We start from the raw sequence: 21,308 nt of genomic DNA, 5'->3' as shown, positions 1-21,308 counted from the left end.
ACTGTACACGTGAGATATTTGGTGGGCCTCCTTTATAATGAATTTATAGTGTATATGAAAAAGATTTGTGCGGGTTCCCGTGCTAAACACCTTCCAGGACCACCCTTGGGGGGGGGGGTCATGGTGCTTATTTAAACTATTGAGAATGTGTTTGATTTCGTTCGCGTTTCAAAGATGGCGGATATAAGTCAGCTTATGATTTCAAGCAGCGCTACTCTGGTAGGTGTGCGTACAGGGTACACGGCCGCAACTGGGGGGGGGGGGGCAGGAGGGTCTGGGTGCCCCGGGTGGTAAAGGGGGAGGGGCTCCAAATTAACCCTTTGATTGTTCTTTCTGTGTCAAATAGGTGTCAAGATGTGTGCTTACCGCCGCTGACAAAGTATTTATTTGCGGCCCTGTTTGTGTACTCCTAGAAATGCGTAGCGCCCCCCCCTCCCCCTCCACATACATTGCACCATAACACGCTCTTTCCACTTTTCATCACTTTACTTATGTACTCCGCCATCACTGCTATTTTCCGACCTTCCCCATCAGGAGGTACGCGCATCCCACGCTAAGCAATATATGGCCTAATAATCGCTCATCTACGCGATTATGTGATCAAATTACTCTTTTTTCCGTGATCTATCATTTCTTGTGGAATAATTTTTTTTTTCCTGCGACCTTGAAGTATTTATGGAAGAATCCAGAACATTCTGTTGACGTCATGGACATTATTTTTCCTCCATCCATGTCGCGAGATGATTATACATGATGATATTATACTAGAAATTATAAAGAGAGATGATATTTATATATTCTTTTTCCTCCATCCACTTAACATTTCTAAATGGCATGTTGTACGTTGCACGCATTTCTTCCTTATTGGGCGCATGTTATGTATTTATCATCACGAATGATGGATTTTTCCGCCATGTTTATTGCAGTTCTTGCCGTTCCGAAAGTGAAAGAATCGCCAAATCAACAGAGCGAATTACACGCATTTCAGAGATGGTTAGTCATTGTGAAACGGGATTTTAAATACGCAGGGACCCATTTCCTTCCTTGTGATCAGTTATCATTATCACGTGACGTCAATGGGTTGATTATCTAGGTAGCTTCTTTTCGAGACTTCGGTCCCGACAGTGTACATCATGGGTTCTCGGGTAAAGAAACTTTTCTGAGGCGCCCTCACGTGTGAAATTGGGAATCTTAAGGGACTCATACGTTTTAACATGATGAAAAACTATGCTCTCTAGTACAGAGGTGACCAACCAGCGGCACGCCATGGGAACGAGAGTGGCACGCGAACGCTTTTCAAAAATTAAAGGAATTCTATTCCATTTTTCAATCAAAGAAATTCGCTCCAAGTTTTAAACAATCCTTTTCTTATGAATGATATTATTCTGGGGCCGCCAAACATGTATAGGTGGCGCTTTTAATATAACATGTACTGCGCTACATACAGTATTGCTACAAACCTATGGTAGGTACTCTTGAAAACAATAATTATATGATGACTTTCTATTCAATGCATTTCTGTTCAGTTCTTCATCCTACACTTACTTATATCCAGGGGTGTCGGAAATGTTTCGAACCTGTGGGTGCTCGTCTTGAGCTTTTATATTGGAAATTACGATTTCTCAATCAATTTTGGGGGTGCTCAGACCCGTGCGACAAATTACCGTGGGTGCTCGAGCACCCGCAGCACCCCCGGCTCCGACGCCACTGCTTATATCACTCATTACTTACTTAACTCAAGAACTTACATGTTAATTAAGGAATAAAATAAAAAATTACGACATGAACAGAAACATGAAAAAACACGCATGCGCAACATAAACGAGACGAAATTAAAGTTTATTGAGTGGGGGAGAAAGGTGCTCAAGCACCCTTAGTCCTCAGGTTCCGATGTCTATGCCCAACATGTGAGAACTTCTACAGATATACGTACATACATAATCTGCATTGCGATAATCGAATTTATGACAAAAATAAAAACAATTTAGAACTCAAAACAGTGACAGAATGAAAAATTTTTCCATGAAAATAAGAAGACAGTCGAACAATATTTTGCAGAAGATAGAATGTTCGTGTCCCGTCAAACGGGACGTATGGTCTGCATATTAAAATTCGTGAGAAGTCGTAACACAACAAATGAAAAGTAAGGGCGTCCGTGGGGGGGGATAGATACATAGATGGAGAGGCACGCACATCGAAAATAATCTGGACTGTGTCACTTTGGAGAAAGGTGGCTACCACTGCTCTAGTGGAAAATTATCATTAAAAATACTACTTATATATATATATATAATTTTTTGCACCTATTTTTGATTATATATGGTATCCTATGCGAGTATAAAGTTTACATAACTCTAATACTTAATTTTTGTTTTATAAATTTTCAAAATAACGCATTAGCAACAGCTAGCTCGCATGATAAAATAGCATTAAATCAATATAACTGAAGAAAAATCGATTCAAAATATATAAGTACTAGCTATAATACCCGGCGCTTGTGTGTGTGTGTGCCGGGCAGTCTCGTCTTAACGCATGGTCCCACCCGGGCACGGCCTGGGGGCCTCAGCAGAAGAGGGGACTCACAAAAATGATAATTAGTTGAAATTTTGGAGTATATGCCTGGTAGGGCCTCTCAGAAAAATCACTTGGCCCGGGGGCCCATGATGCTCTTAAGACGGCCCTGGTGCCGGGGTGTGTGTGTGTGAAAGGGGTAAAAGGCTTATATCCCGGGAGGGGCATAGCCTGGGTCGTGTCTGGTCTGCCGGGGTTTTCTTCAATTACTAGGAGGATTAAAGAAGTGACAAACATTGTAAAAGCATGTACATGTCTCTAAAAACGCATCGCTAGGGAATCCCGCCAACCAAAGTAAACATTCCGAAGGCTTAGGGACAATTGTTGCCCGACAGTTTTTTGCGCAGCTCTGTGAAACTTTTAAAAGTAGCCTATCATTCAATCCAGGCCGCTTGGTGTACATACGAAATTTGGTCTAAATTTGTATGGGGAACACAGTTTTTATTCAACTACATTGAAGTGATGGTATTTTATGATACGCGCAAGCTGTTTTTAATGCGTATTTTTGATAATTTGCTAAAAAATTAAGTATTTAGAGATATGTAAAACCAGAGCTACAACTAAATGTGGTCACCCGGGCCAAGAGTGCATTTTGACGCCCCCTTGTAATGTTCAAGGACAGGTTTCAGAATGCAATTTGCGTCCCCTCTGGTCCAGCGTCAGGGGCACGAGACACGCCTGCTCCCCCCTAGTTGCGGCCCTGTGTAAAACTTCATACTCACATAGGATAGCACATACTGTACAACAATCAAAAGTTATGCGTAACAAAATTGAAATAAATCAATGGTTCAGTAGTATTTTCGATTATATTTCTATTCTAGAGCATAGTTTCTCACCATGGTTAAAACGTATGAGACCCCCCCCCCTTAACTAGATCTCAATAGCATGAGGGCCGCCCCCCACCCCCGGGATGTGCCCGAGTAGGCAAATGTGTTAAGGCGGCACTGCCGACCACTCTTTGAAATTGCCTATAACAGTGTTTTTTTTTACCGTTTTTCGACTTTGCCTCCACACCCTGAACAATATTTTTTCTGTTTTGGCTTTCATAAGGGTAGGGCTGACACAGGCGTGGATCTAGAACGACGTGACGGGAGGGGGGGGGGTGAAATGTCGGTTGGTTTGATCGTCCCGTATTTTACGGGACAGACAAATTTTCCCATATAATTCGGGTCTTGGGAGGAGCGGTCGTTCCCATTTGCCTCTCCTCTGGATGAAGGAGAGGCAAAACCACACCTGAGAGAAGGCAGACATCTTCAGCTACGAATGGAGCAGGGGCAGGCACAGAAGCCGAGGCAGCTATCTTCAGCTGCACTCGAACAGAGGCATGCATCTTCAGCTTGTGAATTGAGCGAAGACAGGCATCTTCAGCTATGAATGAAGCTGATTTAGACGTCTTCATCCAGCAGAAAGACAATTTATGGTGAATTAAAATTTTATAAATAAGGTTGATCACAAAGGGCCTATGGGCTAGAAAATGCAGAAGCTTCCCTCTCGACCGGGTTTATGCAAGACTGTCAGTAGTGGGAAAAGGGGGTTACTGGAACAAAGGACTTAGTACAGTCAAGGCTAGGACCGGAAAAAGGCGCAAAAGGCGTTCGATGTACGCATGCGCGTCAGGTGCTTCTTGGGGGGGATTATTCATAGGGTCCTTGAACTTCGGGAATATATTCTACAGGACTTTTTTTCATACGAAAATTATAATTGATCCGTTATAAAAGAATACCCAATATGATGTTCTCAAGAAAATCGCACCTGTCCCCTACTTTCACTTTCGGAGAAGATCGTTATGCACCTGTTCACCCGGGGGACGTTCTCAAGAAGGTGCACCTTGCTCGACCTACTTTTACTTTCGATATTGAACACCTGTTAACCTGTGGGAATATGGGATATACTTTTTTTTCAAGGGGGACGTTCTCAGAAGATGCACCTTGCTCGACCTACTTTTGCTGGCCTTTCCTTTGGATATAGAACACCTGTTAACCTGTGGGAATATAGCATATACTTTTTTTCCAAGAAAACTTTCACCGCTGACAAAAAGCCACTTTTACTTTCGGTCCGAACACCTGCTAACGCACTAGCATTCTCATATTAAATCACTGCATTTTCTTCCGCAAGCGGATAACGCCAACTACCTATTTATACAGGTGCTACCCTCATTTTCAGTTGCTTCATCTGCTGCTCCTGAAGTAGTTCCACGTCTTCACGAACTCTCGTGTAAGTAAAAATTTAATATTTCTTATATTCTATTTTATTTTCGTTTTAAATAATTATAGATAGACGATAAAATATTTTTCATTATATTTTCAGTTATCTGCCATGGAAACAACATCCAGCAAGGATACTATGAACGCCGTAAAACGTGTTCAGAAGGAAGATGAGACCAACTCGATGAAACGTCCGAAAATAGCACCCAGCGAAGTGAGCATGTTTCCCGTATGTGATGGCGTACACCTATCGGTAGTCATCTTCAAAAATACTTTAAAAGTTCACTTACGAATGTTTGAATCTGGTGGAGATGGATCCCTTATCCCTACAAAGAAAGGGATATCGATGACGCCCTACGTATTTGAGACCTTACGGGAGATGATGTCGAATGAACCCCGAAAAGTATTCTTTTTTGTGGTATGCGAAGATCTGTTGGTGAAGTCAGACGGAGAAAAGGTGTTGCTTCAACCGATTTACAAAAAAGAAGACGGTACATTCAATACGGCTAAGAACTATATAACAATCTACCGCGATTGTTTCATGAAGTTAGCTGATCCGGCAGCGAAGTGCTCGTCGTATTTAAGACGTGTGAAGTGCATCGACTTCATGCAGGATTGCATGAAGAAAAACGGATCATTTTCAGAGACCGCGGATCCTGAAATTGCATATGCTGAAAAACTCAGTGACATGCTCGAGGAATGTATCAACGACATCTTCCAATGTGATGGATGTGATCTTGATGCCCCGGGTCAGAGTTCTCATGATTGTTTAAGCCAATCTTTTGACATACGACTCGTGCGATATTTCAACCGGGCGTTCGCTAAAATTAACATGAAGAGTATTGCTAGGGATTTGAATGTTCATCCGAACTTTTTAAACAAGTTAGATTTTGAAAACTTTATTTTACGCGTGAAGGACCTCTATTCACGTAAAGATCCCCTACCCTGTTGGATGCTATGAGGGAAATAGCCCCATCAACTTTCTTCCCCCCCCCCCTTAGGTGAATAAAAACCCCATCCGCTTGATGAACTCTCCTCACTTGAAAGATGTCGGATCTTAACGAAGATTTTCTGGACTTTGGCATACCTCTTGACGAACTGAACGCGTTGTGCGACTTCTACGAAATCGAAGAACATTTTAGCGAAGTGCAACCAGACTTCTTCGATACACCGTCTTCTCCGAAAAAGCAGAAAGTTACTGTAAGTACTTTTGATATTATTACTTCAAATTTATTTTACAATTAATTCTAATTAGTATATATTATGTTTGGGTTTGAAGAAAGACTTGATTTTGAAATGTTTAAATTTTCCGGTTCAAATACAGGGATTTTTCTCTAATACTGGATTACACGTTACCCATATGGAAGACTGGTTGAACTCTAAACATTAGATCCAACCCAGTAACATTTTAACTTTCACAAATCAGAGTTCAAATAATAGGAAGAAAAAAAAATTTTCGTAGAATTTATGAAATTCTGTCATTGTGCATTTGAATCAAAATATTTTAATAGACAATGAATTCCCAAGTTTCTAGAACATTGCAAAGCATTGACGGTTACTATATTATGTATCCAACTGAGTATAAATTCTCTTATATTTTATTGAACAATAAATATTTATCAACACCGAAAAAAGGGTTTTATAATGGGGAGGGGGCTAGTTTGATTCAAAATAATCATACTTTGGTCACATGAGATCTGAAGTATTTGGGGGGATATCATTATATATAAATTGATTTTGTGTGTGTATATATTCTCTATGGAAATCTACAATTTTAGATCGATCGTCGTCAAATTTTGCATATGTACCAAATGGGACCCGACTTAAACAATAGGCTACTTTTGTCAGACCTGGGTAAATGGGTTAAAAACTGTCTGGCAACAAATGGGTTTTGGGTCTCAACAATTACTTTCAGAACGTTTACTTTGGTTACCGTGGTTCCCTAACAATACGTTTCAGATATGCCTTTATTAATGGTTTGTCACTTCTGTCAGTGTATGTATAATAGTTTATGCCTTTATAATGGTTTGCTACATTTTCAATACTCCCAGTAATGAGGCTTTTCGAATAGACGTTATAATCATCATCGCTTTGAGGACCTGGAAAATGGTGATCCTCATTGAAATCAGTGTTAAAATTGCTGATTTTACTATAGAAATGCAGAAATTTAGTGGGGTTTTTCACCACATAAATCATTTAAAAAATTGTATTGAATTCTCAAGTTTTGAAATATTGAGTCCGTTTAGAGATACGAAGCCCAAAAAAATTAAATACGAAGTAATTAGTCGGGACTATTTTCGAGTTGGATATTCATGCAATAACATTGCTTTCAACTTTTCATTTATATCTTCTCAAGCATGAAAATTAATGTCTCCGTTAATATTCAACTGCATAAATTCATATAGTTTAAGTTGTTTTTAAAATTAATTATGGACCCATAAAGTGCATCGAAGAAATTCCACAGCTTTAACCAAGCATTTGCGGAAGCTGAAATAGGCAGATGGATAACTTGAAGTTCAAAAAGAAGGGTCGAAATACCTAGCTCTCTTTAAGAAAGGAAAAAAAATATATATATACATTTCTACGTTTCTGAGTCATCATATTGGTTAACTTAGACACGGTTTGCATGTCCCTCAAAGAAAGAGGGAGATATCAAGTGATCCAAAAAGCTTCATTGAAGAAAACCCGGGCAACGTCGGGTATTATAGCTAGTATTTTATGAAGCGCAAAACTTTTCCGGATTGACGTTTGTTAGCGTTAGATTTTTCTACTCGTTTAATCAAATCTATTAGACATATTTTCAAAATTCGTATTTACCCATTAACGGAGAATAACAAAAATAATGAGGATACCACTTCAGCCATTTATTGACAAAGGAAAAAATTAAAATTTCGAATGACAAATTTCCATACCAACCGGCGTTAATGGGTTAAGAAACGAAGTAAAAGTTTTATAAAAAAGGACCGGTATTTTCTGGTAAACCAAGATCTGATCTTGGAGAATGAACTCCAATGTTTCCCTAAGAGTTTTCCTGTGAATATTACTTCAAAGTCGCTTATATACTCAGTGACTCAAATCGATATGCTATATGAGAGATGTGAACAACTTAAGAGTTACATTAATTGAGAACAGGTCAGAAATATTTTTTTCCCAGAAGAGAAAAAACTTAAAAACCATAAATCAAAATTCCACATTTTTATGCATATTAAACAGATAATAATTAACCATGTCTGCACAAGGCAACTTCAGTATGGATAGTGAATGATATGTCTGACATAAGAATCGATTGAGATAAAAATCACATAACGATAAAATTAATGTCTTTCTCCCATATCGTCAACCATGACCGTTTCTTTCATTATAGTGTTTGATGTTGCCATTTAATCTTATGGGTACCTGATGTTTACGTATTTTGTTTTTCCATAAGACAACTATTTTTATTTATATGAATAGTGTATTATTTCAGATAAAATGAATAGATTTTTTGTACCCACTTCGTCAGGTATTTTATCTGTTTGTATTATTATTTCTCAGACGTTGTTGCATTTCTACTTTCAGGATGCGCAATCGAACTCTCATGAACAAGATGGTTGCTTGCCAGACACATCGAAACAGACGGTAAGTAATCAAATTTATAGATTACTGAGGAAAAAACATAAACATATGAAAGGATTCGAGAATTTTATTATTATTTCTCAGACGTTGTTGCATTTCTGCTTTCAGGATGCGCAATCGAATTCTCATGAACAAGATGGTTGTTTGCCGGGCACATCGAAACAGACGGTAAGTAATCAAGTTTATAGATTACTGAGGGAAAAACTTAAACACATGAAAGGATTCGAGAATTTTATTATTATTTCTCAGACGTTGTTGCATTTCTGCTTTCAGGATGCGCAACCGAACTCTTGCAAGACTTGTGGTAAGGTGTTTAAAAGGTTACATGATTTACGTCGACATACAAGAATCCACTCAAAAGAAAAAATTTTTACTTGTAGAAAATGCAGCAGACGCTTTTCCCGAGGCGATAACAGACGAAATCACGAGCGGCAATGCTTTCATGGGGCGGGTGCTCCCCCAAACCAACAGGAAGATGCGTTGAACACTTTCACAGTTATAGTGATAGAACCAACTTCCGATAACGCATATGACCCCATTCTTTTCTTTAACGAGGTTCGAGTCGAAATACAAAACATCATACTCCGGGAAGTAGGTGTGAAAAAGGCTCTTAAATTTTATATTGTGCTGAACGTTCTCTTCTCAAGAAGAACAGAATCCAATGAAATTGAATTTATACAACCTTTTTTCCGCTCGAGAGTGGAACTCATACATTCTGAGGATGAACTCGGTGATAAGATAGATTCAGCTATCAAAAAAATTCTGTCTTCGCTCGACGAGTTTACAAGAATGGGCAGCGGGTGGGTCTTTGATAAGGTTTTAAAATTAGACCTGAATATAGCTGCCTACAACCCATTAGCAGCAGCTTCTTACTTACCCATACCTCCATCAATCGTGAACAGAAAAGCGATTATAAACATCTCAAACACGGATAATAAATGTTTTATTTGGAGTGTATTAGCAGCCCTTCACCCCCAAGACGAGAATCCGCAACGAGTATCAAAATATCTACAGTTCGAGCATGAGTTGAACATGGGTGGGATAGAGCTCCCAGTCAAAATAACCCAAATAAATCGCTTTGAAGAACAGAACCCACACATTTCTGTCAATGTCTATGGGTTAGCGGATAATGAAATCTTCACGATGAGGGTGACAGAGGCAACCCAACGTCTTCACCACGTTGACTTGCTATACATATGTAACGAAAATACCAGTCATTACAGTCTAATAAAAAACATGAGTAGGTTGTTATCCCCTCTAACTAAGCATAAAGGTGCTCGGTTCTATTGTCCTTACTGTCTACACAGGTTTTCTAGAGAAAATTTGTTGGTCGAACATAAAGAGTATTGCAAACCTCACGGTCTACAACGAATATGTATGCCTAATGAAGATGAAAAATGGCTTAGATTCACTCAGCACCAGTATCAGCTACGTGTTCCTTTCACGATTTACGCTGACTTTGAGTGTATCTTAGAGAAAATTTCTTGCTGTACTCCGAACCCAACACACTCATCCACTACCCACACAGAAAAACATGTACCAAGTGGTTTCAGTTATATTATAGTAGGCCCTGACACCACACTTTATAAACCCCCAGTGGTGTATAGAGGAGAAGATTGCGTGCAGGTATTCCTTCACATGCTGGTGAAGGAGAACGCTAGCATTCAAAACATTCTTAACACCGTGAAGCCCCTTAACATATCCCAAGAAGACGAGAAAAAATTTCAGGATGCTGTTGTATGTATGACGTGTGAGAAACCGTTGGGTGGTGATAGAGTTCGACACCATGACCACATATCGGGTGAGTTCGTTGCAGCGTTGCATAACGCGTGCAATTTACAGCTGAAATATTCTAACCATGTACCTGTAATAATACATAATTTGAGAGGGTATGACAGTCATCTAGTCATGCAGGCGGCAGGGCTCTTCAAAGATCAGGATATCTCAGTCATCCCTAATAATTTGGAGAAATACATTTCTTTCTCGATTGGGGATTTACGTTTCTTAGACTCATTTCAATTCCTACCGGCTTCTTTAGATAAGTTGGTTGGCAATCTTACCCGTTCAGATTTTCGATTGACTGACAGCATTTTCGAAGATGCTGACCTACTTGTGAGGAAAGGGGTGTACCCGTACGAGTACATCGACTCGTTCTCTCGATTTTCAGAGACTGAATTACCACCCCGCGAAGCTTTCTTCAGCAGTCTAACTGGAACCGATATAAGTGTGGATGATTACACTCATGCACAACTCGTATGGGAAAAATTCGGCATTCAACATCTCGGTGATTATCATGACCTTTACGTAAAATCAGACGTGCTTTTACTAGCAGACGTGTTCGAACGTTTCAGGAACCTTAGCATGAGCTATTACAAAATTGACCCTGCGCATATGTATACAGGCCCTGGTTTGGCTTTTTCGGCATGTCTGAGGATGACCGATATTAATTTGGAACTTCTCACAGACATAGACATGCATTTGTTTTTTGAATCCGGTATTAGAGGAGGTGTTTCTATGATCACCCATCGTTACGCTGAGGCTAACAGCCGATACAGCGAACAGTTTGAACCCAATCAACCGACCAAAGAAATAGTGTATTGGGATGCAAATAACCTTTATGGTTACGCTATGTCCCAATACCTACCATATTCAGGTTTCCGATGGTTGAGCACAGAGGAAATATCTAACATAGACATCGCAAACGTTCCCGAGGACTCTCCGAAAGGATATGTCTTGGAAGTCGGGCTAGAATACCCCAAAGAACTTCACAATGACCATAACGATTATCCGCTAGCACCTGAAAACATGGTGATAACAGAAAAGTTGTTTTCAAACCATATGAAGAGCGTGTGGGGGAAAATTAACCCGGAGGGGAAACCGTCCGAATGCACAAAGCTAGTTCCCAATTTATACGACAAAGAAAACTATGTAGTACATTATCGCAACCTCCAACTCTACCTCACCCTCGGTCTCAAAATAAAATATATAAAAAGGGTTATAGAGTTCAATCAAAAACCGTGGCTGAAACCGTACATTGACTTTAATACCGAACGCCGTCAATCAGCTTCGAACGATTTCGAAAAATCGTTCTTCAAACTGATGAACAATGCAGTATTCGGGAAAACCATGGAAAACCAGCGGAAGCATGTTAACGTAAAAATTGTGCATAAGGAGAAAAAAGCTAAAAAATTAATTGCATCCCCAGCCTTTGAAGCCTTCAGAATTTTTAGCAATGGATTGGTTGCCATAAAAATGAAAAGGTTAAAACTGAAATTAGTTCGTCCTATGTATGTGGGTTTCGTAGTTCTGGACGTGAGTAAAATCAAAATTTATGATTTTCACTATCGGTGGGTTAAATCACAGTTCGGAGAAAAAGCGCAACTTCTCTTCACCGACACAGATTCGCTAACGTATGCAATCGAAACCCAAAATCTACACCGCGTGATAAAATCCAACATGGACGAATTCGACACTTCAAATTTTCCTCCAAATCACACCCTTTACAACCCTCATAACAAAGCAGTGCTCGGGTTGATGAAGGACGAATGCCCCGGTGACCCCATTCTATCGTTTGTCGGTCTTCGTTCAAAAATGTACAGCATTGTTACGGCTAAGGAAAACAAGAAAACGGCCAAGGGAGTCAGCAAAACCGTTTCCCGCAATCAACTGCATCATGAGCTGTACAAGTCTTCGCTTTTCGATCAAGTGCGGTACAGACATACGATGGTAAAAATCACGAACACTAAGCACCAACTCCACACAACCATGGTACGAAAAGTAAGTCTTTGTCCCCTTGATGACAAACGCTATATATTAGATGATGGGGTCTCAACATTAGCTTATGGACACCACGCGATTAATCCCCACGGAGAAGAAGAAAGTTGATGTAACCAACAGAAAAATAAATGCTTATTGTACATGTTTCTAAACGATTGTGTGTGTGTGTGTTTTTTTTTTAACAACAGGAGACACAATTCAGAGAAGAAAATCTTTATTTCCAGTACGTTTTTTACAACTCAAGCCATCTTTTCATATATTTTTTATTTCTTATGTAATAATGCGGTAAACTTATCTCGTATAAACCTTGAAGAAACTCTTTCTCACCCGGAACAGGTTTCTTTTTTTGAATGCTCACGACACTGGATAACAGTTCGGAAATATTTGTATTATCTATCTCCACCCCTTTATACACAAGCTGACCGCTCGGTGACCATTTGATAACATTTGGGTAATCTTTAAGGTGACTTATAATTTTTCCCGATATTTCACGGTGAGATTTCGGTAAATTTAACAATATATCAGATGATGCACTTTTCTTCAACGGCGGTTTACTGAGATCGCGCATTTTAGGTTCTTCTTCTTCTTCATCGAAACGGTCGAGTGGCGAATTGTTTCCTAAGGCAGTATTCCTCTTGTTCAAAATCTGTTGATAAAACTTTATTTTAACCTCGTTCGGTAATTCACTGTTCAGTATCTTCGCCATTTCAGTATCTAGTTCCGTAAGCTGCGGCTCTTTAATAACATGGCGGTTCATTCTATCTTCTGGAACAAGTACCATAACTTTTTTAGCGAATTCCATGTCCTATCAGACTTGAAATCAAACCGATTGCAGCGGGTAAAAGAACTTGAAGGAAACCACCTTTTTGTATGAGGATCTTTCTCTTTTTATAAAGAGGTGTTTTCCTCTTTGCTAACGTACGGAGCAAACCTTTATACTTTTGAAGTTTAGCTTTTTGGAGGGTGGATATTGGGATATTACCATGCAGTAAATTCAATGCACATTCACAAACGGTTTTGATGTCAGAATTTGGTAACCGCTTCAATAATTCTTTACGTTGTCTTTGAGGACATCCGCTTAACAATCTCAGCACTTGTTGCTTCCTCGCGGACATATCGTTGAATAAATAGTGTCGCTGACGTACCCAGTCTTTTAACGTCTCGGTTGATAGACATACTGCGTTTGCGTGGGTAACACGTTGGTGCGTAAACGCATTTTTTCATCCGTTTCTTGCCTAAGATCGATCGATAAATATGAATACGGAGATTTCGTTGCATCTGCGTAACTTTCTTCGAAAAAATTTAATTTCGTAGGATACAACTGTCTCCCCAAATGGGTGATTTGGTTCAAATCCCTCCGGTTTTTAAACAGGAAAATATAATGCGCGTTTAGCGTTATTTCCCGCAGTTTCTTATGAAAGAAATTCTGAGTTACAAAGATAACCGATAAATTTCGATGGTGGCTATACTTAGTAAATAGCTTAACCATTTTCTCTTCTCCCGATAACTCTGACATAAAATCATCGAAAATCAGTAAGGCATTGGAGACTCCCTCGAAATTACAATCGTCTCGGAATTCAACATCTCTAATTTCCTCGTGCAGTGGCTGAGATTCTCCGTAAAACCATATCACGCGTTTCGGTAAAGGTTTGATAAGCCTTTCACGATGTTCGAGCAGACCCTTTAAAAAATATGTTTTCCCGCTACCACTTGCACCTGCACAGACGGCAGTGAATGGATGGTGTAACGTTAACGGTTCCATCGTGAAAAATGATGAGACATGAGTTGTGCAAATCAATTTTATTAAAAAGAAAAGTATTTTCTTACAAAGTTAAACACACGTAAATCGTTGTTCACATTGAAGCGAGATACAATAGAATTCATACTTTCACCCATACATTTACAGTACACGTAATAAATAACATAATAGCCACAAACTTGGGTATCAGCTGACTGCAGCGCCACGTCATTGTAGGTGAGTCGTTGATATCTTCTCAGGAATTTCGTGATATTACCTTTCTGAAAGTTTGAAGGATGTCTTCCGAATGAGTCAAAAAACTCCGCGGTCAAATTGTCATGAAGATATATAGCCAACCAATGTGTTCCAGACTCTGCACTGGTATCTGTGTTAACGATCAGAGCTGTAGGATAATTTCGTATTCTCGAAGGCAACGCGTCACTAGCGTAAACGTTCCTGAAAACTTTTTTCGTTTTCGGGTCTCTGCGGAGTGCTCGACGAATCTGTTCGGAATCCATCAGCCAGAGAAATCGCACAATACACTTCTCGATTTTGTTATCTCTATAAGGTTCTGAAACTCACCATATATGATTACCGAGATGGTTTTAGGTAGTGCTTTCGCAAACTTTAGTTCCACACGTAGATTACTATGTTTCACCAAGTGTAAGTGTCCGCAGTCGCTCTGGTCGGGGAGTAGGGAGAAACAAAATAGAGTGTAACCACTATGAAATTCTTCTCTGGTTATGTCTATGCCACGATCTTCCTCGACTCGAAACAGGTTATTGTAGGCTCTTACGGTGTTTCCGGTCTCAAAGTTAGGCTCTAGGGGTTTGTGGGGGACTGGTCGACCATCAACATATACGGAGACGAAGTTGAGATCGTAATGCTTGAAATCGAACGGGTTGCTTCTAAATGTACCGTTGAAAGATTCATTGTCAACTAGGCCGATGATAACTCGTTGAGGCATTGCACCCAGATACACATTGTCTTGGACGAATGACATGCTTCCCTGTGCCACAGAGTAAACCTTACAAAGTACTCTATTGATAGGGTATTTCGCAGTGGTCTTCTCCAATGCTTTAGCATGCCCGATGGCAACAGCTGGGTTAACTCTCACCTTCCTTACAAAGAGGCTGGCATGATCTATGTGCACGTTATAATCAGCTGTCGAGGATATTAGAAAAAACGATGGTTTCGAACGCACTAATCTAAGTTTAACATCTACCAAGTTGAGTAACAGTCTTTGTTGAAAAAAAAGTGAACAGTGTACTCTTCCCAATAGGTCGTAAGATCTGCTGTTTGCAATGTGTTTTGACCGCTCTTTCATACCTTCGTTATTTTCGTGGTCGGCCATGGAACCTGCAGTGTCCTTGTGGAAACCTTCCATAGTGAGGGGACCCATCTTCGCATCTCGACCATAGTTCAGCAAAGTTTCGATATAGGCTCTGTAAGGGTAGGTGTGAGACGAATTCGTGATATTCCTACCATTGAGAGAGACGTCCACTTGGGAGAAGAGGGAATGTAGCGGTAGATTCGCAGGAGAAACTAGGTCGGTATCAAGAAGTGGTTTACCGTCCTTCTTTGTGACCCTCAACTTGACGTGTAGTTGTGTGGAAGATAGGTCTATGTAATCTTCGGTGCTACCTGTAATGTTGAACTCAATCGGACCGTCTTTAATACTGGAAAGTGGGAGAAATTCAATCCATTCTCCACCTTCTATGGCGGTTTGAGTAGGGGGTAAAGCGAACAAATCTACTTCGCTTTTGAGACACTCGGGTGAGTTTGTCATGATGAGAGCCATCTTCTCAATCGAAAATATCGGGTGCTGTTGCCTTCCTAGCTTTCTTACGAATGACGTTTTTTCTCGCTAAGCGTTTCCTTTTATGTCCTCCGAGCATTGTTTTAACTTTCGTAGAAGCTTTATCACTCAGCAAGCGACCAGCCTCTTTTGCTCTTTCCACCGCAGCTGTTTTCAAATCTCTACCTTGTACGACGTCATTGGCAAAATCTACACCTGACCTGAGAACCTGACGGCCAAGAGCCTTCGCTCCTTTTTTGAACAAAGGCATAGCCGATCGGAAAAGGGAGCTGAATATTGAACCGAAACCGTAACCCCGTTGCAGTGGTATACCCTGATAATATCCAAGACCTTGACCCGCTTGGTTGACGTAATAATCAGTTACGCTGTCTATACAACAGCGATACGGGCGGTAAGACATCATAAATGTTTCAGTCGGAAGTGGAGTTTAACTATCACCTTCCCACGTTCAAATGACACGAGATGACCTGTGTGCGTCCTTATATGAATGTGAACTGTTTCAAAACTCCTTCGGGCTAGAGGGATGTAGTGACCCCTCTCGAAGGCTGCGTTGACGATGTCGCCATCGTGTCCTTCGGTTTTTACGATTCTTAATAACGGGGCAAAGGTGTTGCCGACAATCTGCGGTTCGACTATATCACAATAAACGTACAACAGATGAAAGTCTAGTTTCGGATCAGCCGTGAAAGGCCCCTCTATCATCATTCCTTTTATCTCACCGGGTTCAAAACCTAGATTCTCTGCTATTCCTGTATGTAGAATTAACTTAGCACCTTTCCTCGTAGCCACCTTCACTTTTTTCGTGGTTTTGTTGAAAATCAAATCAATATCTTCCTTTCTAAAATTTCTCGTCATCACCTTAATCAGGTCTGTGGTACTCTCGTAGAAACCACAAGGGATGACACCTTTTTTTATCACTCCATCTCCAGAATTAAATTCAAAGCTGTTAGACCGTTCCGTTATGTTGTGGAAAGAATGGGGAAATATCAGCTCTGATAGAGCTACTTCCATATCCGAATCAAACTCTAACGCGCTGGGGAGTTTTGTGACGAAGTTGGAAAGGGTGTTATCAGGAAAGAAATTCATGCTCGAATCGCTTGGGAGCGTTAAGTAGAACGAAGCCATCTTGTTGAAATGAGTAAAGATGGATTGAGTCGCTGTATTTATATCCATGATATAAACTTTTCTGGATAATGCATCCACTTTACGAGTAGCTCTGTTTTACCTTGCCTCTTCCTTTTTCTTAGAATTTTTTCTATAGGAAAGGTGTCTTCTAGTGTGGTCTTCGTCATTTCATGTTCGTAAAATGTCCCTTTAATTTTTTCACCCATCAAATCTTTTAGTCTGTAGACGGGTATCTCCCTCGGTATGTATTCATCCACCACGAAAACTTCATGTGTAAAATTAGACTCGTATCCCTTTTCAAAAGGGTGTTTCGTACGAGAAATACGAACGTGGTCGCCGATAAAAAACTTTTGTTTTACTTTTTTAACCTTTTTCTTCCCATAGAGGTTGTCCCACACCCTCTTTTCGTTTTCTTTATTAACTTCGGTAGGACTCATCATTATACTCCTGTGAAACTTATTATTATACCCAAAAACCAGATCTTGTAACACGTCTATGTATCTATGCGTGTTATTTTCTGTGAAGTATCGCCACATCCTCGATTTCAGCGTTTTATTGAACCTTTCTGCTATCGCAGCCTTTGTGACGTCATCCTCTGTCGTAAAGAACTTGACCCCTTTTTCCTTCAGAAACTTTTGGAAGACCTTATTCTTGAATTCGGTGCCTTTATCCGTTTGCAGAACATGTGGTTGCCTTTCGACAAATATTTGATCAAACGCTTTCACCACGCTCCGCCCCGTTTTGTCTTTGAGCGGGATGGCCCAAGCATATTTAGACAACACATCAATACACGTTAAGATATACTGATAACCGTCGTTGTATTTTACCAGGTTTCTCATGTCAACTAAATCAGCCTGGAATTGTTGATTCATTGCACCAACTATAATACGGTTCCTGGGGAACTTTTTTCTTCTTTCACGATGGAGTGTGTAAGATTTTTCCCCTTCTAACCACTTTCTTATTTTTGTTCGAGAAAATTCCCCTTTTAGAGCTCGATATAATGGTTCGACACCACCATAACTACCCTCACTCTTCGGATTTCGGTATACATCTTCCATTTTTTTTTTTTAATCGGAGTGAAAGTGGAACACGGGTTCATTCCTCTTTTATAATGGGGGGGGGGGGATAAAACCGGGACCTCCTGACGCGCATGCGTACATCGAACGCCTTTTGCGCCTTTTTCCGGTCCTAGCCTTGACTGTACTAAGTCCTTTGTTCCAGTAACCCCCTTTTCCCACTACTACTGTCTAAGTATCATAGGGGAAAGTGGCCCCGTCGGGATCCGAGAATCCCTGGAGTCCCCTCAACACAACCCTTTCTTGATGTCGGCGCCTCACTGGATTGGAAACGTGTCACGGGCCACTTGGGAATGTGCCAAGAGCCATTCGGTGGTCTTAAAACGTGCCGCTGACCATACGTTCACGAAGTCAGTGCTGACGGAGCTCTAGCCCTGGGACGCGAGACAAATTTTGTTTTTTACAATATAAATTCACTATAGAGAGGCCCTGCTGCAGGATGTGGGAGCCATGTACATGGAGATTTAATGATCTGGAAATGTGCCAAGAGCCACTAAAGTGATCTGCAAGCGTACCGCGGGCCAATAAATTAATTTGCACATGAACCGAGCCACTTGAGTAAACTGGAGGTGTGCCGCGGGTCGCTTAAGTGATTTGCAAATGTGCTTGGGGTCACTCAAGTGATTTGCAAATGTGCTTGGAGTCATTCAAGTGATCTGGATATGCAGCGTAGGCAGCTTAAATGATCTAGAAGTGTGCCGCTAGCCACTTAATTAATTGGGGAAATGTACCGCAGGGAGGGGCGTACGCAGGATCAACTTTTGGAAAGGGGGGGGGGGAGCACAAAAATTCTTTCCGAGAAATTTGGAGCCACCACCCTTCAAAAAATAATTTAAATTGACAAAAATCGGTTAAAATGCTAAATAAAAAAAGCCGGTTTCCTTCGATATTTTAAATTTTTAACAGAAATATATTAACCAATTTTTATAATTTTTGGTCAGCTTGTGGGGGGGGGGGGGCGAGCGATACCTCTACTCCCCCCTCCCTCCCCCGTACAACTCAAGCCACGAGCCACCTAACTGATTTGATAATCTTTCTTGGACCATTTGAGCGGTTTGGTTATTTGACGAGGCCCACATTTTCGACCACGGGCCTTATGTTGAGCATGTATGACCTAAATCCATTCAGACAAACTGACAATACCAATTTGGATTGGCGGCGTGGCACTTCACGGCACCCTAGACGAAGCCCTATTCCGGGGGTGTTAGTACGTGTATCCGATTCTGTCTTTCTCACGTAACGAATGTCAAACGGTTCGCCTGTCAAGCGTAATTCGACCGAATGGTGATTTCGCGTTCCCCGTAAATACAAAAAAAGAACCAAAGAATATGGATTCATTCATTAAAATACGTGCACAATGAGAATACCTAATACTGGTTGACAATTTTTTTATTTTAATTTGAGGATGGCGTGACTAATCCTTCCTCTGCATCACGTGATCACGGAATAAAAGGGACAGGGAACGAACGTATTTAAACGTCTGAAAAACTACGTTCAAACGCGGGCTATTTTAGTGGCTCTTTTTTCCCCCCATGGTTGTCATGAGACGATACTGAAGAATATCTCGTAAAGGTCAAACGTCATAACGAGAAAATGATCTACTTCAAGTGCTTCTTAATTTTTACGTTAATATCCATATTTTCTTCTTATGGGACCACCCCTTCCCACGGCCGTCTTAAGAGCATCATGGGGCGCCCCCCCTTCCCCCGGCCAAGTGATTTTTCGAACAAATTTTCGAAAATTTCAACCGGTTCTAGTTTCTGTGAGGTCCCTTTTCCCTTGAGTTGCCCGGGTGGGCCCATGCGTTAAGACGACAGTGTCTCCTCCCCCCCCCCCCCCCCGTTTTCCAAGATCTACATAAGATCCTTTTTACTGAAAGACCAGACGCGCCTCCACGTTAATATTCGTGAGAACCTCCAACGTGTTGGAGACGCGCCGGAGACCGTTTATTGAGTAAAAGAAAATCTGACTGCAAGAGCCATACAGAATGGACACAACCGTGGAAGACAATACGGGGACGGAGGACATAACCCACTTTGAGATACACTTCATCAGACATATATCAAGAAATAATAACAATAATAAAATAATAACCAAGGGTGCTCAACCATTAGGTATGTATCGCGCGGGAAACTTCATTGGTTTGAAAACGAGCCGCGGGGGGGGGGGACACTTAAATGATCTGGAGGTGCACCGCGGGCCACTTAAGTGTTCTGGGGCTGCGCCACACGTCACTTAAGTGGTCTGTAAATTTGCCGCGGGTCACTTGGTGATTTGGGAATGTGTTGCGGACCACTTTAGTCAACCGGAAATGTATCACGGGCGACAACTGCGTTCATTATCAATAATTATGTCACGTAAGGCGGGGTTCACACGATACGGCACACGATGCAGCATGAGCTCGTTGCGGATTGGTTAAAACTCTGAATTTCAAGTTCTTTAACCAATCCGTGTCGAGTTGCACGATGCGACGCTAGTGCGAACCCGGCCTAAGTGATCTAGAAATGTATCGCGGGTTGCTTAAGTGGTATGGAACTGTGCTACAGGTCAGAGTATTTTGCTGATCCTTATTTACAATATTAGGTTCGAGGTCGTGGCCCCTTCAGATGACACAGAGGATCATAGGTTGAGCAAATATGCAGTAGACGAGGGGTAGCCAACCTTCTCCCCCCCCCCCCCAGGTCTACGAATTCTAATACACAAATCATACGTCATGTTTTTACGGGACACGGGCGCACACACTCTCTTCGTTCCTGAAGAATATTGTTCGGCTGCTCTTAGTTTGTTAGTATTTTGAGTCCTAAATTGGTTTTAATTTTGGGTCATAAATTCGATCATCGCAATGCGAATTGGGTATATACGTTAAGTTGAACTTACCTACATACACCATGTTGAGCGTAGACATCGGAACCTAAGGACTCTGGGTGCTTGCCCTTCCCCAATAAACGTTTTATGAGGGCTCAGACGCGAGCCGAGAGGGGGGGTCTTGGGGTGTCCTCTCTTGAGGGCACCCTAGACCACTCTCTCCTTCTCGTGGGCGGGGCTCGAAGAGAGCCGAAGATGGGGAGGTATTTTGGAGTGCAGGGCACCCCATCCCGCTCGATGGGCCAGAGCTGGCCCATGTCGCCAGAGGTGAGTAAACTATAAACCGACTTGGCCCATCAAAGAGGGATGAGGGTGCCTTGCACTCAAAGCCCCCCATCTTCGGCTCTCTTCGAGCCCCGCCCACGAGAGAGTGAAAACGAGCACTCTCTTGAGGGAACCCCAAGACCCTCTCGCCGAGCCCCCACCTCCCAAGAATTCATGGACACGATGTCATTGTATTATACAATGAATGCGCCCCCCCCCATTAGCGACACATAAGACGTCCAGTAACTAACTAT

The 21,308-nt window shown here is 41.3% G+C and overlaps 2 protein-coding genes across 2 annotated transcripts; one reads left to right on the top strand and one right to left on the bottom strand.

Moving 5' to 3' along the window:
- The first annotated feature begins 5,777 nt into the window (after positions 1–5,777).
- LOC149084497 (uncharacterized) lies at positions 5,778–12,326 on the top strand. The gene is made up of 4 exons (XM_089234897.1): positions 5,778–5,975; positions 8,334–8,393; positions 8,499–8,558; positions 8,664–12,326. The coding sequence occupies exons 1-4, from the start codon at positions 5,823–5,825 to the stop codon at positions 12,273–12,275; spliced, it is 3,885 nt and encodes a 1,294-aa protein (XP_089091023.1). The 5' UTR covers positions 5,778–5,822; the 3' UTR covers positions 12,276–12,326.
- Positions 12,327–14,422: 2,096 nt separating this feature from the next.
- On the bottom strand, positions 14,423–15,706 carry LOC149084496 (uncharacterized protein F54H12.2-like). Its single transcript, XM_089235323.1, has one exon. It carries the CDS (start codon positions 15,704–15,706, stop codon positions 14,423–14,425), a length of 1,284 nt encoding a protein of 427 aa, XP_089091449.1.
- Between the last annotated feature and the right edge of the window lie 5,602 nt (positions 15,707–21,308).

The sequence above is a fragment of the Pholcus phalangioides genome, unplaced genomic scaffold, assembly GCF_987345545.1.
Source record: "Pholcus phalangioides strain wild (caught in Gottingen) unplaced genomic scaffold, Ppha-v1.0 ptg000008l_1, whole genome shotgun sequence".
Taxonomy (NCBI): domain Eukaryota; kingdom Metazoa; phylum Arthropoda; class Arachnida; order Araneae; family Pholcidae; genus Pholcus; species Pholcus phalangioides.
This window is presented reverse-complemented; position numbering and strand designations above follow the sequence as displayed.